The 26700-nt window shown below is 39.3% G+C and overlaps 1 protein-coding gene across 6 annotated transcripts in view; it reads right to left on the minus strand.

Moving 5' to 3' along the window:
* Positions 1–35: 35 nt before the first annotated feature.
* LOC147026386 (epiplakin-like) overlaps positions 36–26700 on the minus strand; it is a 201391-nt gene continuing 174726 nt past the window's right edge. For all 6 annotated transcript variants that reach the window (XM_085881775.1, XM_085881774.1, XM_085881773.1 and 3 more), the window contains 2 exons: positions 19448–19549; positions 36–18687 (listed from right to left, as the gene is read on the minus strand). In XM_085881775.1, the coding sequence (XP_085737901.1) occupies positions 1222–18687; positions 19448–19549 (17568 nt within the window). In that variant the 3' untranslated portion in view covers positions 36–1221. The remainder of the gene's footprint in view (positions 18688–19447; positions 19550–26700) is intronic.

Here is a 26700-nt window from a genome sequence, read left to right on the forward strand (position 1 = left end):
GACGATCACTTTCTTTTTTACAGCACCTCCAAATATTTGAAATTCCTCTTTCACTTTATTATTCGACACTTTATTTGTCTTTATAGTGATACTAAGGCTCATGGAGGAGCTTGTACATAAATCACATGCATGAGGACATTCGTGGATAATGGACAAACACATATGGGATTTGAACCAGAGTTCCCAACATCAAGATCGTGGGGTTCAGAGGAGAAGACTAACAAACCAACTTCATCACAATATAAAGAATTGTCAAGGTTTAGTGCTTTACATTTATTTGTTTTGCAGCCAGCACAGCAAACACTTTGGAGTTGCACCATTTTATGAAAAAAAAACCCAATGTAATAAAATCAGCTGCATGTTACATTCACCTTCCTTGTAAATAACAATGTCCTCTCCAAATACAGAGGAATGAGAAGGCAATCCAGCATAAGGCAATATAATCCATGTCTAGAATTTTTCAGTGCTTCATCTTTGCCCCCGAATAATGAAAAAGAACCTCTTCATGCATAGTTTATGTACAAAAATAATTCCCCTAAACAGACATTTCATCATGCAACTTGTGTCTTTCAAACTGTTGACAGAAATGAGAATAAGAATTAAAAGTACGTATTAAATGCACTAGCTTGGTATGATCGAAGCAACAAAGCCAAACTTTCTGAAATGAATGTGTTTTCATTCCAAAGATATATGTTAAAACCATTGTTAATATTGGATAAACAAAATGTCTTAAAACAACACTGCAACAACCATCTCCTTGCATTCAGTCTTATGCATAGTCAAAGCGGCTGCACATGAGCACAGCAATTTGCATCATCATCAACATCATCATCATCATCATCATCATCATCATAATATTGGGGAAAGTGGAGGGTATTGGAACATACCCTCTAAGAGTTATTGTTGGCCAATGATATTAAGCAAAAATAACTGCTTTTGAGGAGACGTGCCAATGAATGAATTCCCTGTCCCAATTTTCAGTGCTTCATCTTTGCTCCCGAAGCAAAATGCACTCAGTTTCCCATAATTAATAATGTTAATATTTTTTTGTAAAGTCATAAACTAACCAAGCAGCATAAAGATAAACTCTTCAACACAACATTTGAACAGTTTGTTGCAATACAAGCCACAGTCTCCTTCAACCAAACTTTCTACAATTAAGGCTGTAGCAAAGCTAATAGCAGCTTGAGAAGAGGCTCTTCTCATTCTTCTCTCCACCTCTCAACGACGACTATATCCATATGTGCTGTAGGAGGGTGATTGGTAGCTACTACCACTAGTATATGTCCCGAATGATGAACTGGATGGGGGGGAAGCATCAATGCTTCCACGACGTGATCCGTGATGCGATGAGGGGCGAGAACCCGATCGTGAGCCAAAACTGGAGCTTGGTACGCTCACACTGTAACGGCTGGCAGCACCCGAAGCTTCGAGAAGACGGACGCCAGTCTCTGCATCCACCATAGAACGCTCCAGAGCCTCCTTGTAGGTAATGCGCTGTCTTGTCTTCGGACATGTGATGTACTTCAGATGAGATTTAACGTCACGTAACTTTTTTGCTGTGTAGCTGTCGATGAGACCTTTAGTGAGGGCTTCATCCAATGACAATCGTCCTGGAGAACCAGGTTCCACAAGGCCTCCGGTGAGGTACTGTACCTCCAACACACGTGTACCTCCCTCATGAAATAGCCAGCCCTTCTTGATTGCCTGGCCTGCAGACAGTTTTACCTTAGTTCTTGGTTCTTCAAATCCATTGAATGCCCTATCTGCAGGAAGCACTTTTTCTGCAATGTATTTATCCAACAGTCCTTGTGTTAATGCCTCTTGGACACTGCATCGTTCACCTGTGGATGGATTGATAATACCACCAGTGCAGGCCTGGGCTTCAAGAAGTCTCTGCCCTGTGAGGTTATCTATCATGTGACGTTTCATTGCTTCTGCAACACTGATATTCTCAAACTTTTGTAAGTCCAATATGCCACCAATTGGATTTATCTCTTCTGTTGGCTCACTCCATGGTGAAGCAGAAGTCTGGCTGGAAGCTGAAGATGGACTGGGAGGCACAGATGATGATGATCCAAAAGAAGATGTACGAGAACGAGCGCCAGTAGATACTCCAGATAAACGGTCTCCGAGTTCAAAGATTGACAGTTTACCCTGTCGGTACTTCTGCAAAGTTTGCTCATCTATTGTACCATCTGAGAGTGCATCATCAATACTGAACTGTCGTCCAGATTTTCTGTCAATGAGGATGGATGAGACCGTACTGTCGGATGCTGTAATGGTGAGTTCTTCCCATTCACACTCCTGAGCAGACAACTGTAAGTAGGATTGCTGATCCAAAAGTCCTTTCATGTATGCTTCATAAACGGTCAACTCCTTACCCGTATCAGGATCAACCACAACTATTTTGCGCTTTCTCACAGATGATTTGGAAGACATTTTTCTGTCAGGCTTTTTGTCCTTCAGTGACAACAAGTAGAGGCCACTAGAAGAATCTTTTGAGCAGCGTTTTAGCAACTCCATATAAGTCAGGTTCTCTTCTGTGTTCGGATCAAAGAAACCCTTGGTGTCATCGCTTGGGTCCAAGAGGATTTGGTTCATCTCCTCATCAAAGAGCCCACGGCTGTAGGCCATTTCCACAGGAATGCGGTGACTAGCATGAGGGTCAATTAGGCCCCCTGTGGCAATCTGAGCTTCCAAGAGTCGGATTCCATGATTTTTCACAATCAGTTGCTTTTTCATTGCTTGAAACAACGACAACATTTTACCAGTGTAAGGATCCTTGTACCCAGTCACAGCACGTTCTGCCGACAGCAGTTTATCCCTAAAATCTTCACCAACAAGTCGAGCTGAAACGGCTTCTTCCACGGTTAAACGGTGATTTTGTATGGGGTCTATGATAAAGCCTGTGGCCGCTTGCGCTTCAAGGAGCTCAAAAGCCGTGCCAGGGCGAATTAACCCTCGTTTCATTGCTGCATAGATTGGCAAAATCTCTTTAGTGCGATCGACAAAAACACCAGCGATGCTGCTTGTACCCTTGAGGTATTGGTGGAGTGATTTGCTCACTTCGTCCACAGAAACAGATCCAATCAGTAACCTCTTCAATGTATTGTCATCAATCAAGCTAGCTTTTACTAGCTCGTCCACTGTAATGTTGCGTCTGAAACCTTGGAAATTAAGCTTTTTCTTTGCCCTGGTTTCTATGATTTCAAGGATAATGGTGATCAGAACATGAAGAGTAATTCTTCCCGTTTTATAATCGTACAACAACTGCTTCTTTTTTTCTTCATCAATTGCATCTGAATCCATGACTTCCTTAACACTCAATGTTTGGCCAGAAAACTTTCCAGCAGGAATACTTAATTTTTCTGATTCAAAATCTTTATTCATCTGTTCTTCAGTGACCACATACTGTACTTGGCTGGTTTCCTTTTTTGCTTTCATTGTCATTATTTCGACGATCAAAATTATCAGCCTTTCAATGGTAATTTTTCCTGATTTGTAATCATCCAAAAGTTTTTTCTTTTTTGTGGCATCAATTGCATGAGTTTCAAAAACTTCTTTAAGAGAAACCTTTTTTCCAGCAAACTCTCCAAAAGGAATTTCAACTTTTGTGGTTTCAAGGCTTTCCAAACTTTCTTTGTCACTTAAAACAGGTGAAGATTCCATTGATTCAACTTTTACTTTTGTAATAGCCTCTCTGCTTTCCAATTCTGTGACTTTCTTCTCAACTGTGACCTTCTGATTTACAACCTTTCCCTCAGATTGTGCAATTTCTTTTTGTTGAACAATTTCAATGATAAGAATAAGAAGTTGCTCAATGGTGATTTTACCTGCCTTAAAGTCTTCCATCAGTTGTTGTTTCTTCCTTTCATCAACATCGCTTTCCATCACATCTTTTAAGGAAACCCTTTTCCCTGAAAACCTCTCAAATGGAAGATCTACAAATGTTCTTTCTAGAACACTGATATTTTGTGACTGCTGAGATGTTGGAGCTTCTAATGTGACAACAGACTTCTGTGAAGCAACTGCAGGTTTTTGTCCAGAATCAGGTTCTGCAGTACTTTGCTTCTGAACAATAGTGAGGATGAGTACCACAAGTTCTTCCACTGTTATTTTGCCAGACTTGTAGTCGTGAATAAGCTGTTTCTTTCTATCCTCATCAATAAGACCACTTTCAAAGACCTCGTAAAGTGAAACTTTCCTCCCAGCAAACTTTCCAATTGGAAGTTCAATCAATGTTTTCTGTAAAGACACCTCGGCTTGAGCCTGGTCATCTGTTTTTTCACCCCAAACTTTCCGTTTGTGTTTTGGTTTGGTCTTGTCCTGTAGCAATATCATGGGAAGTCCTGTATCTGTGTCAGTGTAGCACTGATTGATGAGATCTGCATAGGTCATATTCTCATCTGTATTGGGATCAAAGAAGCCTTTTGTGTCATCACTTGGGTCCAATAGAATCTGGTTCATCTCTTCATCAAAGAGGCTACGGCTATAGGCCACTTCCACTGGAATACGATGGCTGGCATTTGGATCAATTAGGCCTCCCGTGGCAACTTGTGCTTCTAGGAGACGAATTCCATGGTCTTTCAAAATCAGTTGCTTCTTCATAGCTTGGAACAATGACATAATTTCACCACTAAATGGGTCTTTATACCCAGTCACTGCACGCTCTGCCGATTGAAGCTTTTTCTGGAATTCAGATCCAACCAAACCTTTTTCACAAGCTTCATTAACTGACAGTCTCTCGTTTTTGACAGGGTCAATTATATAACCTGTGGCTGCTTGAGCTTCCAGCAAAACCAACCCTGTTCCTGGCCGGATGAGCTTCCCCTTTATGGCATTGTAAATTGACATCTTCTCATTCGTTGCCTCAATGTAAAGTCCTGCAATAGCACTTGAGCCTTCAAGGAATGTTTTCAGAGATTCCTGTACCTCTTCCTTTGTCATGGTCCCTTCTGAGAGTTTATTTGCTACATCCTCTTTCAGCACTTTTGATGTGATTAAATCAGCAATACTGACTTCTCGTCTCAAACCTTTAAATTTCATTTGTTTTCTTGCTTCATTCTTTTCTTCTTTTGCTTGAACAAACTCAATGATCAACACTAATAGCCTTTCTAAAGTAATTTTGCCAGATTCGAAGTCTGCTATTAATGTCTTTTTCTTGTTTTCATCAATGAGCTCCCTATCAAAGATTTCTTGAAGAGAGAGCATCTCACCAGAAAATCTTTTCAGTGGCAACTGAACTTTCTTGTTCTTATAAATGTCTACAAACCGTTCCTTATGTTTTGATTCCAAATTGGTGGTAAAATCACTCTCTGTGGGAGGTAATGGTTTCGTCACCTTAGCCTTTTTGTGTTCAATTTGATCGTCTGAAGGTCGAACAAGCTTATCATCAAATTTAACTTGTGAAACGTCTTTCTTTTCTTTGATTCTCTCTTGTTCTGTGATGTGAATTATTTGGATTATTAATATTATTAATTCCTCCACAGTTATCTTTCCAGACATGTAATCTTCTATGAACTGCTTTTTCTTTTCACCATCAATTACATCAGTGTCCAGAACCTCTTTAACAGAGAGCTTCTTTCCAGCAAACCTGCCAAATGGAATATCGACTGATGTGGCTTCCAGAGTTTTCAAACATTCTTCCTTGGAAACACTTTCAGGTTTCTTAGTTATGGAAGATTTATCAAGAACTGCTTGCGCAAGAACATGATCATCCTGACCAGAGTTTGTTTTGGTCACATGTTTCTCAACTGAAACCTTCTTAATAACCACCTGTCCTTCCATTTGCATAGATTCCTTTGCCTGTATTATTTCAATGATTAGGATCAGCAATTGTTGAGTTGTGATTTTACCAGACCTGAAGTCATCCAGCAACTGCTGTTTCTTACTTTCATCAACATCATCACTGTCCAACAGCTCCTTCAGGGAAACCTTTTTGCCTGAATATCTTTCGAAAGGAAGATCGACCAATGTCTTTTCTAGTGTTTTGATACTTTGTTCTTCTTGAGGATGTGGCTGTGCTTCAGAAGTAAGAACAACATGTTTCGTAACAACTGTAGTTTTGGTTATTGTATCAATATCTCCAGTGTCCTTTGACTGCATAAAATCAATGATAAGCATCAGAAGTTCTTCCAGTGTGATTTTTCCAGAATTGTAATCTTCCCGTAGCTGCTTCTTCATTTCTTCATCAATAAGGTGACTTTCAAAGATCTCCTGAAGTGAAACCTTCCTTCCAACAAATTTTCCAAATGGAAAGTCAACAAATATTTTTTGCCATGAGACCTCAGCTTGAGATTTGGGGCCCTCCACTTTTTCAACAGAAATCTTCTTCTCCAAGAGTTTGCTCGTGTCTTTCAAAACAATCATTGGCAGTCCTGTCTCTGTGTCTTTATAGCAGCGTTGCATGAGATCTGCATAGGTCATGTTTTCATCATTGTTTGGGTCAAAGAATCCCTTGGTATCATCACTGGGATCCAGAAGAATCCGATTCATCTCCTCATCAAAGAGCCCGCGGCTATAAGCCACTTCCACTGGGAGACGGTGACTGGCTTGAGGATCAACAATTCCCCCTGTTGCAATCTGAGCTTCCAAAAGACGAATTCCATGATCTTTCAAAATGAGGTCTTTCTCCATCGCTTGGAAGACTGAAATGGTATCACCGGTGGATGGGTCTTTGTATCCGGTTACGGCCCGCTCGGCAGACAGAAGCTTTGTCTTAAAGTCAGAACCCACCAAACCTTTTTCACAAGCTTCTTCAACGGAAAGTGATTCATTCTTTACGGGGTCAATTATATAACCTGTTGCTGCCTGAGCTTCAAGCAGCACCAATGCGGTTCCTGGCCGAATCAATCCCCTTTTCAATGCATTGTAGATGGACATCTTTTCATTCGTTGCTTCAATGTACAATCCTGCGATTGCATTGGTTCCTTCAAGAAAATGCTGTATAGAGCTTTGTACCTCTTCTTTTGTGATGGTCCCTTCTGAGAGTTTATTTGCAACCTCTTCTTTCAGAACTTTTGATTTCACCAAATCAGCAACTGTGACTTCATGTCGCAAACCTTTAAACTTAATTTGCCTTTTCATTTCATTCTCTTCTCTGACGCGGATAATCTCAATGATTAACTGAATGAGTTTTTCCAAAGTGATCTTGCCCAATTTAAAATCTTCCATCAATGTCTTTTTATTTTGTTCGTCAATGATGTCTCCTTCTAAAATTTCTTGGAGGGTAAACTTCTTTCCAGAAAATCTTTCAAAAGGTAGTTCCAGGGTCGTGTTTTTGAGAATGTCCACATCCTGTTCTTTCGGTCTGCGCTTGGATTCAGAAGTTGTTGTAGTCTCTTTTGTGATACTTGTTTTTGTCTTTTTAACCTCTTGCTTTGTCATCTTTTTCTCTTTTTTCAATGGTATATCTTTACCATTTTTATCAGAAACCCTTTTCTTCTGTTCTTTCTCATCTGCCTTCATCTGGATGAATTTTATTATCAGTATGATTAATTCTTGAGTTGTTATCGTCCCAGACATGTAATCAGCCATAAATGCATTTCTCTTTTCCTCATCAATTTCATCACTGTTCAAAATCTCTTTCATAGAAAGATTCTTTCCAGCAAACCTGCCAAATGGAATATCGACCGATGTATTTTCGAGAACCTTCAAACGCTCTTCATCTGAAACAATTTCAGCAGGTTTGCTTGTGACAGATTTTTCAACAACTGCTTGTGCAAGAACATCCCGACCAGAGTCTATTTCTGTCACGTGTTTCTGAACTGAAACCTTTTTTAACACCACCTGTCCTTCAGCTGGCCCAGATTCCTTTGCCTGTATGATTTCAATGATGAGGATCAGCAATTGCTGAGTTGAGATTTTTCCAGACTTGAATTCTTCCAGCAACTGCTGTTTCTTACTTTCATCAATCTCATCACTGTCCAACAGCTCTTTCAGAGAAACCTTTTTGCCTGAATATCTTTTGAAAGGAAGATCGACAAATGTCGTTTCTAGTGTTTTGATAGTTTGTTCTTCTTCAGGACGTGGCTGTGCTTCAGAAGTAAGAACCACACGCTTGGTAACAACTGTAGTTTGGATTCCTGTATCAATATCTCCAGTGTCCTTTGGCTGCATAAAATCGATGATAAGCATCAGAAGTTCTTCTAGTGTGATTTTTCCAGAATTGTAATCTTTTCTTAACTGTTTCTTTCTTTCCTCATCAATGAGGTCACTTTCATAAATCTCCTGAAGTGAAACCTTCCTTCCAGCAAATTTTCCAAATGGAAAGTCAACAAATATATTTTGCCATGAGACCTCAGCTTGAGGTTCAGGGCCTTCCACCTGTTCCAGGGAAATCTTCTTTTCCATGAGTTTGCTCTTGTCTTTCACAACAATCATTGGCAGTCCTGTTTCTGTGTCTTTATAGCAGCGTTGCATGAGATCTGCATAGGTCATGTTTTCATCATTGTTTGGGTCAAAGAATCCCTTGGTATCATCACTGGGATCCAGAAGAATCCGATTCATCTCCTCATCAAACAGCCCACGGATATAAGCCACTTCCACTGGGAGACGGTGACTGGCTTGAGGATCAACAATTCCCCCTGTTGCAATCTGAGCTTCCAAAAGACGAATTCCATGATCTTTCAAAATTAGGCCTTTCTCCATTGCTTTGAAGACAGAAATGGTTTCACCAGTGGATGGGTCTTTGTATCCGGTTATGGCTCGCTCGGCGGACAGAAGTTTTGTCCTAAGTTCGGAACCCACCACACCATTTTCACAAGCTTCTTCAACGGAAAGCCTTTCATTCGTCACAGGATCAATTATATAACCTGTTGCTGCCTGAGCTTCAAGCAGCACCAATGCTGTTCCTGGCCGGATTAATTTCCTCTTCATTGCCTTGTAGATGGACATCTTCTCATTTGTTGCCTCGATGTATAATCCTGCAATTGAATTGGTTCCTTCAAGAAAATGCTGTATCGAGCTTTGTACCTCTTCCTTTGTAACAGTCCCTTCTGAGAGTTTTTTTGCAACCTCTTCTTTCAGAACTTTTGATTTCACCAAATCAGCAACTGTGACTTCTCGTCGCAAACCCTTAAACTTAATTTGCCTTCTCATTTCATTTTCTTCTCTGACGCGGATAATCTCAATGATTAACTGAATCAGTTTTTCCAAATTGATCTTACCCGATTTAAAATCTTCCATCAATGCCTTTTTATTTTGTTCATCAATGATGTCTCCTTCAAAAATTTCTTGGAGGGTAAACTTTTGTCCAGAAAATCTTTCAAAAGGTAGTTCCATGGTCGTGTTTTGTAGAACGTCCACATCCTGTTCTTTCGGTCTGCGCTTGGATTCGGAGGTTGCAACAGTCTCTTTTGTGACACTTGTTTTTGTCTTTTTAACCTCTTGCTTTGTAATCTTTCTCTCTTTTTTCATTGGTTTGGCTTCATCACTCTTATCAGAAATCCTTTCCTTTTGTTCTTTCTCATCTGCCTTCATCTGGATGAATTTTATTATCAGTATGATTAATTCCTCAGTCGTTATCGTCCCAGACATGTAATCGGCCATAAATGCATTTCTCTTTTCCTCATCAATTTCATCACTGTTCAAAATCTCTTTCATAGAAAGATTCTTTCCAGCAAACCTGCCAAATGGAATATCGACCGATGTATTTTCGAGAACATTCAAACGCTCTTCATCTGAAACAATTTCAGCAGGTTTGCTTGTGACAGATTTTTCAACAACTGCTTGTGCAAGAACATCCCGACCAGAGTCTATTTCTGTCACGTGTTTCTGAACTGAAACCTTTTTTACCACCACCTGTCCTTCAGCTGGCCCAGATTCCTTTGCCTGTATTATTTCAATGATGAGGATCAGCAATTGCTGAGTTGAGATTTTTCCAGACTTGAAGTCATCCAGCAACTGCTGTTTCTTACTTTCATCAACAACATCACTGTCCAATAGCTCTTTCAGAGAAACCTTTTTGCCTGAATATCTTTTGAAAGGAAGATCGACAAATGTTGTTTCTAGTGTTTTGATAGTTTGTTCTTCTTCAGGACGTGGCTGTGCTTCAGAAGTAACAACAACACGCTTGGTAACAACTGTAGTTTTGGTTCTTGTATCAATATCTCCAGTGTCCTTTGGCTGCATAAAATCAATGATAAGCATCAGAAGTTCTTCTAGTGTGATTTTTCCAGAATCATAATCTTCTCGCAGCTGGTTCTTTCTTTCCTCATCAATGAGGTCACTGTCAAAGATCTCTTGAAGTGAAACTTTTCTTCCAGCAAATTTTCCAAATGGAAAGTCAACAAATGTTTTTTGCCAGGAGACCTCAGTTTGAGGTTTGGGGCCCTCCACTTGTTCAAGAGAAATCTGATTTTCCAGGAGTTTGCTCTTGTCTTTCACAACAATCATTGGCAGTCCTGTTTCTGTGTCTTGATAGCAGCGTTGCATTAAATCTGCATAGGTCATGTTTTCATCATTGTTTGGGTCAAAGAATCCCTTGGTATCATCACTGGGATCCAGAAGAATCCGATTCATCTCCTCATCAAAAAGCCCGCGGCTATAAGCCACTTCCACTGGGATACGGTGACTGGCTTGAGGATCAACAATTCCCCCAGTGGCAATCTGAGCTTCCAAAAGACGAATTCCATGATCTTTCAACATGAGGTCTTTTTCCATCGCTTGGAAGACTGAGATGGTTTCACCGGTGGATGGGTCTTTGTATCCGGTGACGGCCCGCTCGGCAGACAGAAGTTTCGCCTTTACATCAGAGCCTACCACGCCTTTTTCACAAGCTTCTTCAACGGAAAGAGTTTCATTCTTCACAGGGTCAATTATATAACCTGTTGCTGCCTGAGCTTCAAGTAACACCAACGCTGTTCCTGGCCGGATCAATCTCCTCTTCATTGCGTGGTAGATGGACATCTTCTCATTCGTTGCCTCAATGTATAATCCTGCAATTGCATTGGTTCCTTCAAGAAAATGCTGTATAGAGCTTTGTACCTCTTCTTTTGTGATGGTCCCTTCTGAGAGTTTATTTGCAACCTCTTCTTTCAGCACTTTTGATTTCACCAAATCAGCAACTGTGACTTCTCGTCGCAAACCCTTAAACTTAATTTGCCTTTTCATTTCATTCTCTTCTCTGACGCGGATAATCTCAATGATTAACTGAATGAGTTTTTCCAAAGTGATCTTGCCCAATTTAAAATCTTCCATCAATGTATTTTTATTTTGTTCGTCAATGATGTCTCCTTCAAAAATTTCTTGGAGGGTAAACTTCTTTCCAGAAAATCTTTCAAAAGGTAGTTCCAGGGTCGTGTTTTTTAGAACGTCCACATCCTGTTCTTTCGGGGTGTGCTTGGGTTTGGAGGTCGTGGCCGTCTCTTTTGTGATACTTGTTTTTGTCTTTTTAACCTCTTGCTTTATAATCTTTTTCTCTTTTTTCAATGGTTTATCTTCACCATTCCTAACAGACGCGCTTTTCTTCTGTTCTTTCTCATCTGCCTTCATCTGGATGAATTTTATTATCAGTATGATTAATTCTTGAGTTGTTATCGTCCCAGACATGTAATCAGCCATAAATGCATTTCTCTTTTCCTCATCAATTTCATCACTGTTCAAAATCTCTTTCATCGAAAGATTCTTTCCAGCAAACCTGCCAAATGGAATATCGACCGATGTATTGTCGAGAACAGTCAAACGCTCTTCATCTGAAACAATTTCAGCAGGTTTGATTATGACAGATTTTTCAACAACTGCTTGTGCAAGAACATCCCGACCAGAGTCTATTTCTGTCACGTGTTTCTGAACTGAAACCTTTTTTACCACCACCTGTCCTTCAGCTGGCCCAGATTCCTTTGCCTGTATTATTTCAATGATGAGGATCAGCAATTGCTGAGTTGAGATTTTTCCAGACTTGAAGTCATCCAGCAACTGCTGTTTCTTACTTTCATCAATCTCATCACTGTCTAATAGCTCTTTCAGAGAAACCTTTTTGCCTGAATATCTATCGAAAGGAAGATCGACAAATGTTGTTTCTAGTGTTTTGATAGTTTGTTCTTCTTCAGGACGTGGCTGTGCTTCAGAAGTAACAACAACACGCTTGGTAACAACTGTAGTTTTGGTTCTTGTATCAATATCTCCAGTGTCCTTTGGCTGCATAAAATCAATGATAAGCATCAGAAGTTCTTCGAGTGTGATTTTTCCAGAATCATAATCTTCTCGTAGCTGGTTCTTTCTTTCCTCATCAATGAGGTCACTGTCAAAGATCTCCTGAAGGGAAACTTTTCTTCCAGCAAATTTTCCAAATGGAAAGTCAACAAATGTTTTTTGCCAGGAGACCTCAGTTTGAGGTTTGGGGCCCTCCACTTGTTCAAGAGAAATCTGATTTTCCAGGAGTTTGCTCTTGTCTTTCAACATAATCATTGGCAGTCCTGTTTCTGTGTCTTTATAGCAGCGTTGCATTAAATCTGCATAGGTCATGTTTTCATCATTGTTTGGGTCAAAGAATCCCTTGGTATCATCACTGGGATCCAGAAGAATCCGATTCATCTCCTCATCAAAAAGCCCGCGGCTATAAGCCACTTCCACTGGGATACGGTGACTGGCTTGTGGATCAACAATTCCCCCAGTGGCAATCTGAGCTTCCAAAAGACGAATTCCATGATCTTTCAACATGAGGTCTTTCTCCATCGCTTGGAAGACTGAAATAGTATCACCGGTGGATGGGTCTTTGTATCCGGTGACGGCCCGCTCGGCAGACAGAAGTTTCGCCTTAACATCAGAGCCTACCACGCCTTTCTCACAAGCTTCTTCAACGGAAAGAGTTTCATTCTTCACAGGGTCAATTATATAACCTGTTGCTGCCTGAGCTTCAAGTAACACCAACGCTGTTCCTGGCCGGATCAATCTCCTCTTCATTGCGTGGTAGATGGACATCTTCTCATTCGTTGCCTCAATGTATAATCCTGCAATTGCATTGGTTCCTTCAAGAAAATGCTGTATTGAGCTTTGTACCTCTTCTTTTGTGATGGTCCCTTCTGAGAGTTTATTTGCAACCTCTTCTTTCAGCACTTTTGATTTCACCAAATCAGCAACTGTGACTTCTCGTCGCAAGCCTTGAAACTTAATTTGCCTTTTCATTTCATTCTCTTCTCTGACGCGGATAATCTCAATGATTAACTGAATGAGTTCTTCCAAAGTGATCTTGCCCGATTTAAAATCTTCCATCAATGTCTTTTTATTTTGTTCGTCAATGATGTCTCTTTCAAAAATTTCTTGGAGGGTAAACTTCTTTCCAGAAAATGTTCCAAATGTTAAATCAACAGTCGTGTTTTTAAGAATGTCGACATCATGCACTTTTGGTGTGCTCTGGGAATCAGTGGTTGTAACAATCTCTTTCTCTGCAGTCTTCTTTGGTTTGTCTTCCCCATTCTTTTGTGCAATATCTTTCCATTTTTCACATTCCTCTTTTTCTTTGGCCTGTAGTAAACCTATTATCAGCATGATTAGTTCTTCCATTGTGATTTTTCCACACTTGTAGTCATTCAATAACTCTTTTTTCTTTTTCTCATCAATCCTGTCACTGTCTAAAAGGTCTTTCACAGAATGCTTCATCCCCGAAAACTTACCAAATGGCATTTCAAGGGTTGTAGTTTCAAGGGTCTTCAAACGGTTTTGTTCAACTGAAAGATGTGCTGGTTCCTTCATAAAATCTGCGGATTTTTTATCAACAGGTTGTGAAACGTCTTCATGATGATCCATTTCTGTCTTTGTTACCACTTTCTGAACTGAAACTTTCTTTACCACCACCTGCCCATCAGCTTGCTGAGATTCCTTTGCCTGTATTATTTCAATGATGAGGATCAGCAATTGCTGAGTTGTGATTTTGCCAGACTTGAAGTCATCCAGCAACTGCTGTTTCTTTTCTTCATCAACATCATCACTGTCCAACAGCTCTTTCAAAGAAACCTTTTTGCCTGAATATCTTTCGAAAGGAAGATCGACAATTGTCGTTTCTAGTGTTTTGATAGTTTGTTCTTCTTCAGGACGTGGCTGTGCTTCAGAAGTAAGAACCACACGCTTGGTAACTACTGTAGTTTGGATTCCTGTTTCAATATCTCCAGTGTCCTTTGGCTGCATAAAATCGATGATAAGCATCAGAAGTTCTTCTAATGTGATTTTGCCAGAACTGTAATCTTCTCGCAGCTGTTTCTTTCTTTCCTCATCAATGAGGTCACTTTCAAAGATCTCTTGAAGTGAAACCTTCCTTCCAGCAAATTTTCCAAATGGAAAGTCAACAAATGTTTTTTGCCAAGAGAACTCAACTTGAGGTTTGGGGCCCTCCACTTGTTCAACAAAAATCTTATTTTCCATGAGCTTGCTCTTGTCTTTCACAACAATCATTGGCAGTCCTGTTTCTGTGTCTTTATAGCAGCGTTGCATGAGATCTGCATAGGTCATGTTTTCATCATTGTTTGGGTCAAAGAATCCCTTGGTATCATCACTGGGATCCAGAAGAATCCGATTCATCTCCTCGTCAAAAAGCCCGCGATTATAAGCCACTTCCACTGGGAGACGATGACTGGCTTGTGGATCAACAATTCCCCCTGTTGCAATCTGAGCTTCCAAAAGACGAATTCCATGATCTTTCAAAATTAGGTCTTTCTCCATCGCTTGGAAGACTGAGATGGTTTCACCGTTGGAAGGGTCTTTGTATCCGGTTACGGCCCGTTCGGCAGATAGAAGTTTTGGCTTAACATCAGAACCCACCAAACCTTTTTCACAAGCTTCTTCAACGGAAAGTCTTTCATTCTTCACGGGGTCAATTATATAACCTGTTGCTGCCTGAGCTTCAAGCAGCACCAATGCGGTTCCTGGCCGAATCAATCCCCTTTTCCATGCATTGTAGATGGACATCTTTTCATTCGTTGCTTCAATGTACAATCCTGCAATTGCATTGGTTCCTTCAAGAAAATGCAGTATAGAGCTCTGTACCTCTTCCTTTGTAACGGTCCCGTCTGAGAGTTTATTTGCAACCTCTTCTTTCAGAACTTTTGATTTTACCAAATCAGCAACTGTGACTTCACGTCGCAAACCGTTAAATTTAATTTGCCTTTTCATTTCATTCTCTTCTCTGACACGGATCATCTCAATTATTAACTGAATGAGTTTTTCCAAAGTGATCTCACCTGACTTGAAGTCTGCCATCAACGTGTTTTTAGTTTTTTCATCGATAATGTCTTCATCAAAAATTTCTTGAATGGTAAACTTCTTTCCAGAAAATCTTCCAAATGGCAATTCAACAGTCGTGTTTTTGAGAATGTCTACATCCTGCACTTTTGGTCGGAGCTTGAATTCAGTGGTTGGAACAGTCTCTTTTGACACTGTTGTGGATTTTACCTTCATTGCCCTTTGTTTTTCAATCTGTTGCACTGCTGTTCTCTCTGGTTTCTCTTCCCCATTCTTTTGTACAATTTCCTTTTGCTTATCAGGTTTCTCTTTTTCCTGACGTTGAATTAGTTGATCTATTTCTGTCTTTGGTACTGTTTTCTGAACTGAAACCTTCTTTACCACCACCTGCCCTTCAGGTTGCTGAGATTCCTTTGCCTGTATTATTTCAATGATAAGGATCAGCAATTGCTGAGTTGTGATTTTACCAGACTTGAATTCTTCCAGCAACTGCCGTTTCTTCTCTTCGTCAACAACATCACTGTCCAACAGCTCTTTCAGAGAAACCTTTTTGCCTGAATATCTATCGAAAGGAAGATCGACAAATGTTGTTTCTAGAGTTTTGATAGTTTGTTCTTCTTCAGAAGTAAGAACAACACGTTTGGTAACAACTGTAGTTTTGGTTATTGTATCAATATCTCCAGTCTTCTTTGGCTGCATAAAATCGATGATAAGCATCAGAAGTTCTTCTAATGTGATTTTTCCAGAATTGTAATCTTCTCGCAGCTGTTTCTTTCTTTCCTTATCAATGAGGTCACTTTCAAAAATCTCTTGAAGTGAAACCTTCCTTCCAGCAAACTTTCCAATTGGAAAGTCAACAAATGTTTTTTGCCATGAGACCTCAGCACGAGGTTTGTCACTCTCCATTTTTTCAGCAGAAGATTTCTCTTCCATGAGTTTGCCCTTGTCTATCAAAACAATCAGTGGCAGTCCTGTCTCTTTGTCTTTGTCACAGTGCTGCCTCAGCTCAGCATAGGTCATGTTTTCATCATTATTTGGGTCAAGGAATCCCTTGGTATCATTACTGGGATCCAGAAGTATCTGATTCATCTCCTCATCAAAGAGACCACGGCTATAAGCCACTTCCACTGGGAGACGGTGACTGGCTTGAGGATCAACAATCCCCCCTGTTGCAATCTGAGCTTCCAAAAGACGAATTCCATGATCTTTCAAAATGAGGTCTTTCTTCATCGCTTGGAAAACTGAGATGGTTTCACCGGTGGATGGGTCTTTGTATCCGGTTACGGCCTGCTCTGCAGACAGAAGTTTTGTCTTAAGGTCCAAACCAACCACTCCTTTTTCACAAGCTTCCTCAACTGAAAGCCTTTCATTCTTCACAGGGTCAATTATATAGCCTGTGGCTGCCTGAGCTTCAAGTAATACCAATGCTGTTACTGGCTGAATCAGTTTTCTTTTTAATGCATTGTAGATAGACAGTTTCTCATTCATTGCTTCAATGTAAAATCCTGCAATGGCACTGGAACCTTGCAAAAATGTTTGAATTGAATTGCTCACCTCCTCTTTTGTTACGTCTCCTTTAACTAGCTGATTTGCAACATTTTCATTGAGAACATTTGATGCAATTAGGTCATTAACTGACACCTCTCGACGAAGTCCTCTGAACTTAAATTCTTTCTTGGCTTGCTCAATTTCTTCCAAACGAATTATTTCAATGAATAGATAAACAAGTCTATCTAAAGTGATTTTTCCAGAAAGATAATCTGCCATCAATGTTTCTTTTTTGTCTGTATCTACTAAGTTTTCAAACAAAGCCTTCTCCAATGATATCTTCATTCCAGCATGCTTTCCACAATGTAACTCAATTTCAGTGGACACAAATGTTTCTTTGGCCTGTGCTTCTCGATCTCGCTGAGATTTTTTGATCTCTTCCTCTTTCGATAGCTCTGCTGCTACAGTTACCTCTTTGGTTGCTTGTATTACTGGGAGTTCCTTTTTACTTCCGTCAATAACGTCTGCCTTTTTCTGGATAATTTCGAGAAGTAATATAATCAGCTGATTTATGGTAATATTCCTACATTTGTATTCCCGAAGTAGTTTGTTTCTATCATCTTCGCCAATCAGTTCATCATTTGCAAGGACCTCATTTACGGTCATCTGCTTGCCGGAATATTTTCCAACTGGTACATCGATCTTTGTAGTCTCTAAGATCTGAATTTGGTTTTCTTTGGTTTGTGTTTCTTTGGTTTTCGTAGGCAGCACCTCTTCAACTTTACTCAGACGTTTCTTTGCTTCTTTTTTTACGTGTTCAACTTGAAGAATTTCAATGAGAAAGATGATGAGTTGCTCCATAGTTATTTTTCCTGATTTGAAATCCTTCAACAATTGCACTTTCTTGTCTTCATCGAAGAGACCCATCTCAAATACTTCTTTTAATGATGCCTTTTTTCCTGAGGGCAAGTCAATGTTTGTGTTTGCAAGAGCTTTCATGCACTCTTCTTCCTGGTATTTAGCCTTTTCATCTCTCACTCTCTCCTTTTCCTGTTTGTCCTTCAGTATAAGCAATGGCAATCCTGTATCAGGGTCTCTAAAACAGCACTGAATCAACTCCAGATATGCAACGTTTTCACCAGTGTTGAGATCAGTGTATTCCTTGCCACTCCTACTTGGGTCCAGGAGGATCTTGTTCATCTCTTCATCAAATAGTCCTCGCTTGTAAGCCACTTCCATCGGGACCCTGTGGCTTGCCTCTGGGTCAATAATTCCACCAGTGGCAATCTGCACGTCAAGTAGATTAGTTCCGAGCTCTTTCGCAACAAGTTGCTTCTTCAAGGCTTGAAACAAGGAAATGCTCTGTCCTGACATAGATTCTTTGTAACCAGTTGCTGCTTGCTCAGCAAGCAAAAGTTGATTTTTAAGTTCTTCTCCAACAATTTGTTTCTGCACAGCTTCATCAACAGACATCCTCTGATTCTTCACAGGATCTATCATGTACCCTGTGGCTGCCTGAGCTTCCAGTAACTTAAGAGCATTTTCAGGCATGATAACTTTCTTCCTCATGCCCTCATAAAAGCCCATTTTTTCCTTGCTATCCTCAAGGTACAGTCCAGCAATGGCAGGAGCCCCACTGAGATATATTTGGATGGATTTTGCTACATCACCTGGGGATTTCAAACCTTCCAGGAGCTGATTTCCCACATCCTCATTGACAATTTGCGATTTCATCAACTCTTCGAGAGGCACTGGTTTTCTGATGCCGTCAAACTGTATCTCTGCCTTTAACCTTTCCTTCTCTTTATTCTTGATAAATTCTATTATGAGTATCCGAAGCTCTTCCACAGTGACCTTTTCCTTATCATAGTCCTCAATAAATTTATTTTTTTCATCTTCAGAGAAGAGGTTAGAATAGATGAGCTCCCAGAGAGTCCACCGTCGACCTTTTATCATTTCAGGCACAGATGTTTGCTTCAGAGTCTCCTCCATCTTCACTTTTCTGTTCATAATTGCGGCAGTCTGCAATAAAAAATAAATGTTCCTTAAGATCAGTAGAGGTACAGGAAAGGGGGTGAGAGGGGCAGTGGAAGGGGGTGGGAGGGGAGAATTTTGTTGTGAGGAGGTGGAGGGTAGTGCATCAATGTTCTATTTTGTGTGTAAATTAACAGATCACCTCATAGAGTTATTTATTAATATTGTAATTATAAATGAACAGGATAGAACAAACATTATAAATATATGTGTAAAAATGACAAGTCCAGACCAGGAATTAAACCCAGGTCCTCTGGCAAACCACACCAGTGCTCTGCCATCTGAGCTATCGAGGCATGCCACCAGCTGAGCAATGCAATTCCTCCATATACAGAAATGCCACTCTCTTTCCCACTGCTTCCAGGGAAATCACTGCCAACAATAGGAGCAGCGAGGGCCTGCTCACGAGAGGCTCTTTCTGTGATGATTAATAGTGGACATGGAATTAACAGAAAAGATATCCCCCCCACAGGGGAAAGACCGTCTCGTGAGCAGGCCCTCGCTGCTCCAATGGTTGGCTGTGGGTGCCCTGGAAGCAGTTGCGGGGGGGGGGGGGGGTACAAAGTGGCACTTGTATATGTGGAAGAATTGCATTGCTTAGCCAGTGGGTTGCCCAGATAGCTCAGAAGGCAGAGCACTGGTATAGTTTGTCAGAGGACCCAGGTCCAATTCCTAGTCTGGGCCCATAATTTTTCCATATATATATATATTATTGTTATTAATATTGATCAAAAATATCAAGACGTACCTTGGCTGCACTTTCTGCTTCATTTAATTTGTTTTTGAGAGATTCTAAGTGTTTTCTTGCCCAGGACATCATGGTATTGTATTGGGTCTCCAAATCTGAAAACTGCACCAAAAGAAACAAATTGTTCAGGTTTTGATGGATGTGCAAGCCTAATGAGTAAACAGATGCTCAGATTTATTCTTTCATTTCCACACCTTTCTTAATTAAGGCAAGGTTTAATATCAAAATTGAGGAAATATAACCCTTACAAAATATGCTATTCTTTTGCAAAGGACATTTTATGAGATTGTCATCAAGTTTCATGAAACATGCATCATGGAAATTCAGGGTGGTGGAATCTCAGTTTTCTATCACCTCAGTTATGGCCTACACTTCACCTGCCATCTCTTCTAAAGCCACCAACCCCCCACTCCAGGTCACATGCATTCTTCCAGGAACACATGCCTGGTTTTCCTCCAAAGTCCAAGATGGATGCTCAGCTGCATTCTTTCATCCCTCTATTCTCTTGTTCACAGAACCGACTCCTTGTACCTGTTTTGTCTTGTGTTCTTCCTTCCAGTCTTTCAAGAGTACCGTCCATCATCACCTCATGCTCTCACCCATACCCACCTGTGATCTTTTCAACTCTTGCAGACCTCCCAATAATTAATTTATTTATTTATCCTCTCTATTCTATTCCTGCCACTCAACTACCCGTATTTGTGTTGTGGCCTTGAATTTTTATCTGTCTGCTCTTCTTTTACCCTCTGTCAGTCTGCAAAGCTATTGCCATCTATCTGTTAACTATGCAATGAGCCTAAAATTATATATGAAACTAGAACAAAAACATTCGACATCACGACGTTGCCAGATATGCCTCCACCCACATTATTACATCATTATACATAATTTCACCAAGTTTGATATAAATCCCTGAGCCCAGATTTGAAACATTCAATAATTCTGGCTGCCAGACCATGTGTCTGGTCAGGATGAAATTTAAAACATATATTCCACATGTTTACTAAGTCATATCTGAGACATTTCACATCAATTGATGAAGTGGTTCTAGAGAAAGAATTAAAAAAGAATTTCGTTCAAACCAATATGGCTGCCAGACCATGAGGCCTATGAATTCTTTGTATACACCCTGGTATCCCCAAGGCATGGGGAACATGCAAGTGAAGTTTCCCCTCGATCTGTCAAGCTGTTCTGCAGAAGACGATTTTAAAATGTTTATTCTTCAAAGAATCATAGCTGCCAAACCATGTGACCTATGACATTATAGGAGGAGAACTTTTGGTTCCTCATGGATAGGCAACCATACCTGTAAAGTTTCACCTCGATCTGTTCAGCCGTTATGGAGAAGACAATTTTTGAATGTTTTATGTTAAAAAAAAACATGGCTGCCAAGCCACATGACTGATGACATCAGAATTTTTTTGCCAATTACAATTTAGCCCTAGATGACCCTCAAAATTTTTAATACTGATCAGTTAAAGCGTTTGACATATGAAATTATGATGTCATAAGTAGCCCAAAAAAAGTAAGTGATGTCAGAAGTGAGAAATCATCATCAAAAAAAAACATCACCCTTGTTTCCCATGGGGAGTACTTCATATGTGCCAAGTTTCAATTTTTCCCATGGAGCGGTTTCACAGATACAGAGGTCAAATTTTTCCCTTTTTTCCAACATGGCTGCCACACCAAGTGACCTATGACATCAAAGTTATAACAAAAACATTCTACATGAGTAATCACATCTATGGTGAAAATTTCATGAAATTTCTATGGTTAAAAACAAACAAACGTTTTTCAGTTTTCAAACTAACATGGCTGCCAAACCACATGACTGAAGGCATTGAAAATTTGGACTCTGCCCAATATTCGGCAGGGGATCAACATTATGAAGTTTCATTTTGATTGGATACGGTTCATTTTTCTATCCAATACGGCTGCCACATCATCATTTGTTGATGATGATGTCATCAACTATGATGTCATCATTTCCACACTGAATGCAGGTTTACGGTTTGATGACACTTTGTAAATTTCGCTTCGATCGGATAAGCATTTCCAGAGAAAACATTATTTAATATTTTTCTTCAATCCAATATGGCCACCGAACCATGGGACTTATGACTTATTCTTTATCATCCAAATATTTGCAAGTCATACGGAACATGTCTGTGAAGTTTCCCTCAATCTGTCTAGCCGTTCTGGAGAAAAATATTTTTGAAGGTTTGAGGGTAAATCCAAGATGGCAGCCAGATCAAGTGACCTATGACATGATAGTTATCAAACTTTATTCAGCATGTATAGTCAATCATTTGTGTGTGGTTTCACTTCGATCTGTAAAGCGGTTCTGGAGAAGATTTTTTCCATTTTTTTTTCATATGGTTGCCAAACCATGTGACGGATGACGTCATAATAATTTTTTTGTGTTGAAATATTTCCCGAGATGAACCTCACAAATTTTCATACTGATCGAATGCAGCGATCTGCTTGTCAAATTTTGACCGGGATATCACTTCACCAATGACATAGTCAAATCACTCTTATTCCCCATGCAGAGTAGTTGCCAAGTTGCCAATTGCCGGTTTCATTTTTTTCCATTTTTCGATTTAGGAGATACAGAGGTCGAAAGTTTTTTCTGTTTTTCCAACATGGCTGCCACCCCACGTGACCTATGATCATAATTATCATTTAAAATTTTTGCGTGATGAGTCACATGTATGGTTAAAATTTTGTGTCAATCACATAAGCAGTTGCAAAGAAAACAGAAAATTTGCATGTACATACAGACAGACAACCAGAAAACATGCCACCAGCGACATCATCACCGGAGGCATAAAAAAGATTTTTGTAAGGGATATCATAGATAAAATATATCTCGCTGAATGAAGATACTTTTCCACATTATTTGCAATGGATAATATCAATATGACAAGTGAAAAGCAAACTAGAATGGCATGATACAAACGTCGTTTATCTGACGACTCCATGTTCTATGTATTTTGAAGAAATTCAGTGTGAGTGCCCCTGATCTTGATGAAATATATAAAGTGTACATCAGTCCTTTGCTGGAATTTGGTGTGCCTGTATGGGGATCTGGCATCACAAGGGCTCAGAGTGATGAGACTGAACGACTCCAGAAATGTGTGCTCCATCTCATTGTATACCTTCTATTCAGTCCTTCGTGCAAAACTTCATCATTTTCATGTACAATTATTGAGTAAATGCAGAAATGAGTTTCTCTTGTGTTTTGGACTTGATCTTCTGAAGTCTGATCATCATCGTGGCATTCTTCCTTCCACCCGTAAATCTGTCTTGATATAATATTCAACTCAGAGATGCTCAATATCTGGAACTACTTCAGTGAAGACTCAAAGGTAAAAATATTTGATGATTCCATTTTTTAGTGAAATGCTTAATTCTACTACGCAGGTATATATATATATATATATATATATATATATATATATATATATATATATATATATATATATATATATATATATATATATATATATATATTATATACATACATCTATTACTAAAACTCTCATCATATATATATATATATATATATATATATATATATATATATATATATATATATATGTATGTATGTATGTATGTTCCCGAAATACAGCCAAAACAGTACAACTTAGTGCAAAACTTTTCGGCCCACCTTACGCAACATTCTTCTGTGGTCAAGTTTCGTTCAGTGTCAAGTTTCGTTCAGTGTCAAGTTTCGTTTAAATCGGGCAACGAAAAAAATTATTAAAAAATAAATTCCTGATTCAGTCAAGTACTCTTCAAGATTATTTGATCAATGCAAACAACCTCAGCAGTATAGTTCGCTGGAGCTATATTTTCTTTTTTTTTTAAATGATTTTTTTTTATCAACCACTGTCACAACGGGAACCAAACGGCTTCACGGGTCATCTCGCATATATATATATATATATATATATATATATATATATATATATATATATATATATATATATATATATATATATATATATATATATATATATATATATATATATATATATATATATATATATATATATATATATATATATATATATATATATATATATATATATATATATATATATATATATATACATACATATATATACATACATATATATACATACATATATATATATATATATATATACATATACATATATATATATATATATATATATATATATATATATATATATATATATATATATATATATATATATATATATATATATATATATATACATATATATATATATATATACATATATATATATATATATATATATATATATATATATATATATATATACATATATATATATATATATATATATATATATACATATATATATATATATATATATATATATATATATATATATATATACATATATATATATATATATATATATATATATATATATATATATATATATATATATATATATATATATATATACATATATAATCAATTACATATAGAATATTTGTTTGAATTGTGTTTTAATCAAGCTTGAGATCTTGGCGCTTTTGCATTAATTTTAACACCAGCAAATACCATCCGCCACTTTGCTGATGGGTTTACTAGGGGGTGAGGGGAGAAAAAGAGGGGGGAGGGAAAGAGAGGGGGAGAGTGAGGAGGTGGAGGGGGAAAGAGGGGAGGGAGGGGAGCAAGCAAGGAGGGAAAGTGAGGAGGAGTGGGGGTGCGAGGATGGAGGGAGAGTGAGGAGGGGTGGGGGAAGGGAAGGCAGTGAGAGGTGAGAGGATGGGAAGGCAGACGTGCAGTGGAGCGTTAATTACGATTCATACTGTCTCATCAAAATGCTTCTGCATAGAATAACAGTGAAGATGGAAACAAAATAATTTCTGAAATCCATATTTTACTGGTCATATAAATATCGTCCAGAGACAAACACCGCCCGGACATGTCCGGAGACAAACAGCATCCAGAGACAAACTCCCGTCCAGATGTGTCCGGAGGGAGGGGAGAGAGAGGGGGGGAGTGAGAGGGGGAGAGGGAGAGAGAGAGAGCGCGAGAGAAAGAGAGAGAGAGAGAGAGAGAGAGAGAGAGAGAGAGAGAGAGAGAGAGAGAGAGAGAGAGAGAGAGAGAGAGAGAGAGAGAGAGAGAGAGAGAGAGAGAGAGAGAGAGAGAGAGATGGGTTGAGGGTAGGGGAGTTAGCAGAGAGAGAGAATGCTCTGCTTTAAGAAATAATACACCCAAGCGGGTTTGACGGTCAGCTCAGAAACAAAACTTTATGCAACCAAGTGTTAATCAACCTTAGCGACTATGGAAAGTGAAAACATAATCCAAATTGAATTTAAAATAAACGCGTGAGGCCGCTCAAAGCAAAAATCTCAATATTCTAGGAATCATTCCCAACATCATTATATAATTTTCAAACTCGCGTTTATGGCCGTGAAATGAATACTCTAAGTGTGTGCATTTAATGGCTGTATCCAGGACAGAGCTGGACCCCAACTAAAAAGGACCCTCGGACCACCAAGAAGCTCAATCACTCGCTGCCTGCACGTCTGCGCGGCGTCACGCGACCAGCCAGCCGCGACATTAATATATACATATATATATGTATTAAAAAATAAATTCCTGATTCAGTCAAGTACTCTTCAAGATTATTTGATCAATGCAAACAACCAGCCACCGCGACAAAATCTTAAAACGTCCGTTTTTCACCGGAATTCATTCAGGTACTTGTAGAGCACATCCCTAAACTATCTAAAATATCAACATTAATCTCACAGATGCTACGCATAAGCAGTCCCTCATGAGGACAGGTTACGAGGTGAAGCAGTGAATGGAAAGCATGTGGGGTCCCTTCCAGAGTCTCACGGTTATTTGAATTGAATATATTTTCCTCATCAAAAGTGTGTTTCTGAGCGGATTTGAATGAAAATTATCTTCAGCAATATGTAGCTGCACCAGAAGGTCCCAAAAGTGAAAACAGAAATCAACTAGAACTTAAGACAGCCCCGTTATATGGCATGGAAACGGATGGAAGCGCATGGAAGCTCATCCTCGCTGCAATGCATTCCATACAGACCGAGGATATAAACATTCAATTTTCACAAAACTTGATGCAACCGAGTGTTAATCAACCTTGGCGACTATGAAAAGTGAAAGCAGAATTTAAATTGAACTTAAAATAACCGCGCGAAGCCGTGTTGAAGTCAGCGGACGTTGTGTTGCCGAATAAACTGGTCCAGACGACACAGGTAACCAGAAACTAGTTGTTCACATTAAATTTTCTTAATAATCCCTATGAAACCCATTCTGCATTATAGCCGTCTGATGCTTCCTTATAGGCCATTCGAGCAATCGATTATTTTGCACTTGCTGACCCTGTAACCTTGACCCCGAGGCGAAAATGCGAAAAAGGGCTCAGATGATCTATAGAGAGCAACTTGTATTATCATCGTGTCAAGTTAGAACTCAATCGGCCGAGACGTCTAGGAGGAGATAGAAAATTAAAATTGTTGATGGACGGATGGACGGAGACAGACAGACAGACAGACAGGAGACAGGAGACAGACAGACAGACGGATGGATCTGAGGACATCGAACGGTTCTCTTAGGTCAGCGAGCTGACCTAAAAACACACGCACGCACAATCAGTGCTTGGCCGATATCGGCAATTCTGCAGGAATCGGCAGATTGGAGTCAGTGTGATTACAGACTACAGTATGTACTGAATACAACCCAAAAACCTTAAGTAGCTGTCACGCTTGTTTTGGGGGAATTTCAATCAACAAATTATAAAAACAATGCTGCATTATAGATGTTTCAGGGAGATGTGCAATAAACATTAATCTTTATAAACAGCTGCCAATCACCATGTGAGGGGTGAAAAAAATCATTGGATCTGTAATGTAGAAAACACATCAACTCAGTAAACGATTGGAAATGGGGTGTTAACAAATATATTTTGCTTTGAAACTCACAAAGAGAAACCATATAACCTTTATAAATCATGTACCTCTACATTGCAGCAACTAACGACTGCACGTCCTGATCGGGACACATACTGTACCGCAATTGAATGTAGGGCGCTCAGCAAGTGGCTTAAGCACTCAAGCAAGCACTCCAATTAAATGGTTGATAAGGAATGGTTGGCCAGGCTGTAGCTGCATATCATATAGTTTCCCTTTAACTTTATAGCCGGTCTTCACCACGCCCGCAGCAGTTAAAGAAATTAAATCAATTCGTTCAA

The sequence above is a fragment of the Eptatretus burgeri genome, chromosome 5 (assembly GCF_056783735.1).
Source record: "Eptatretus burgeri isolate ZD-2024b chromosome 5, Ebu_testis_v1, whole genome shotgun sequence".
Taxonomy (NCBI): Eukaryota; Metazoa; Chordata; class Myxini; order Myxiniformes; family Myxinidae; genus Eptatretus; species Eptatretus burgeri.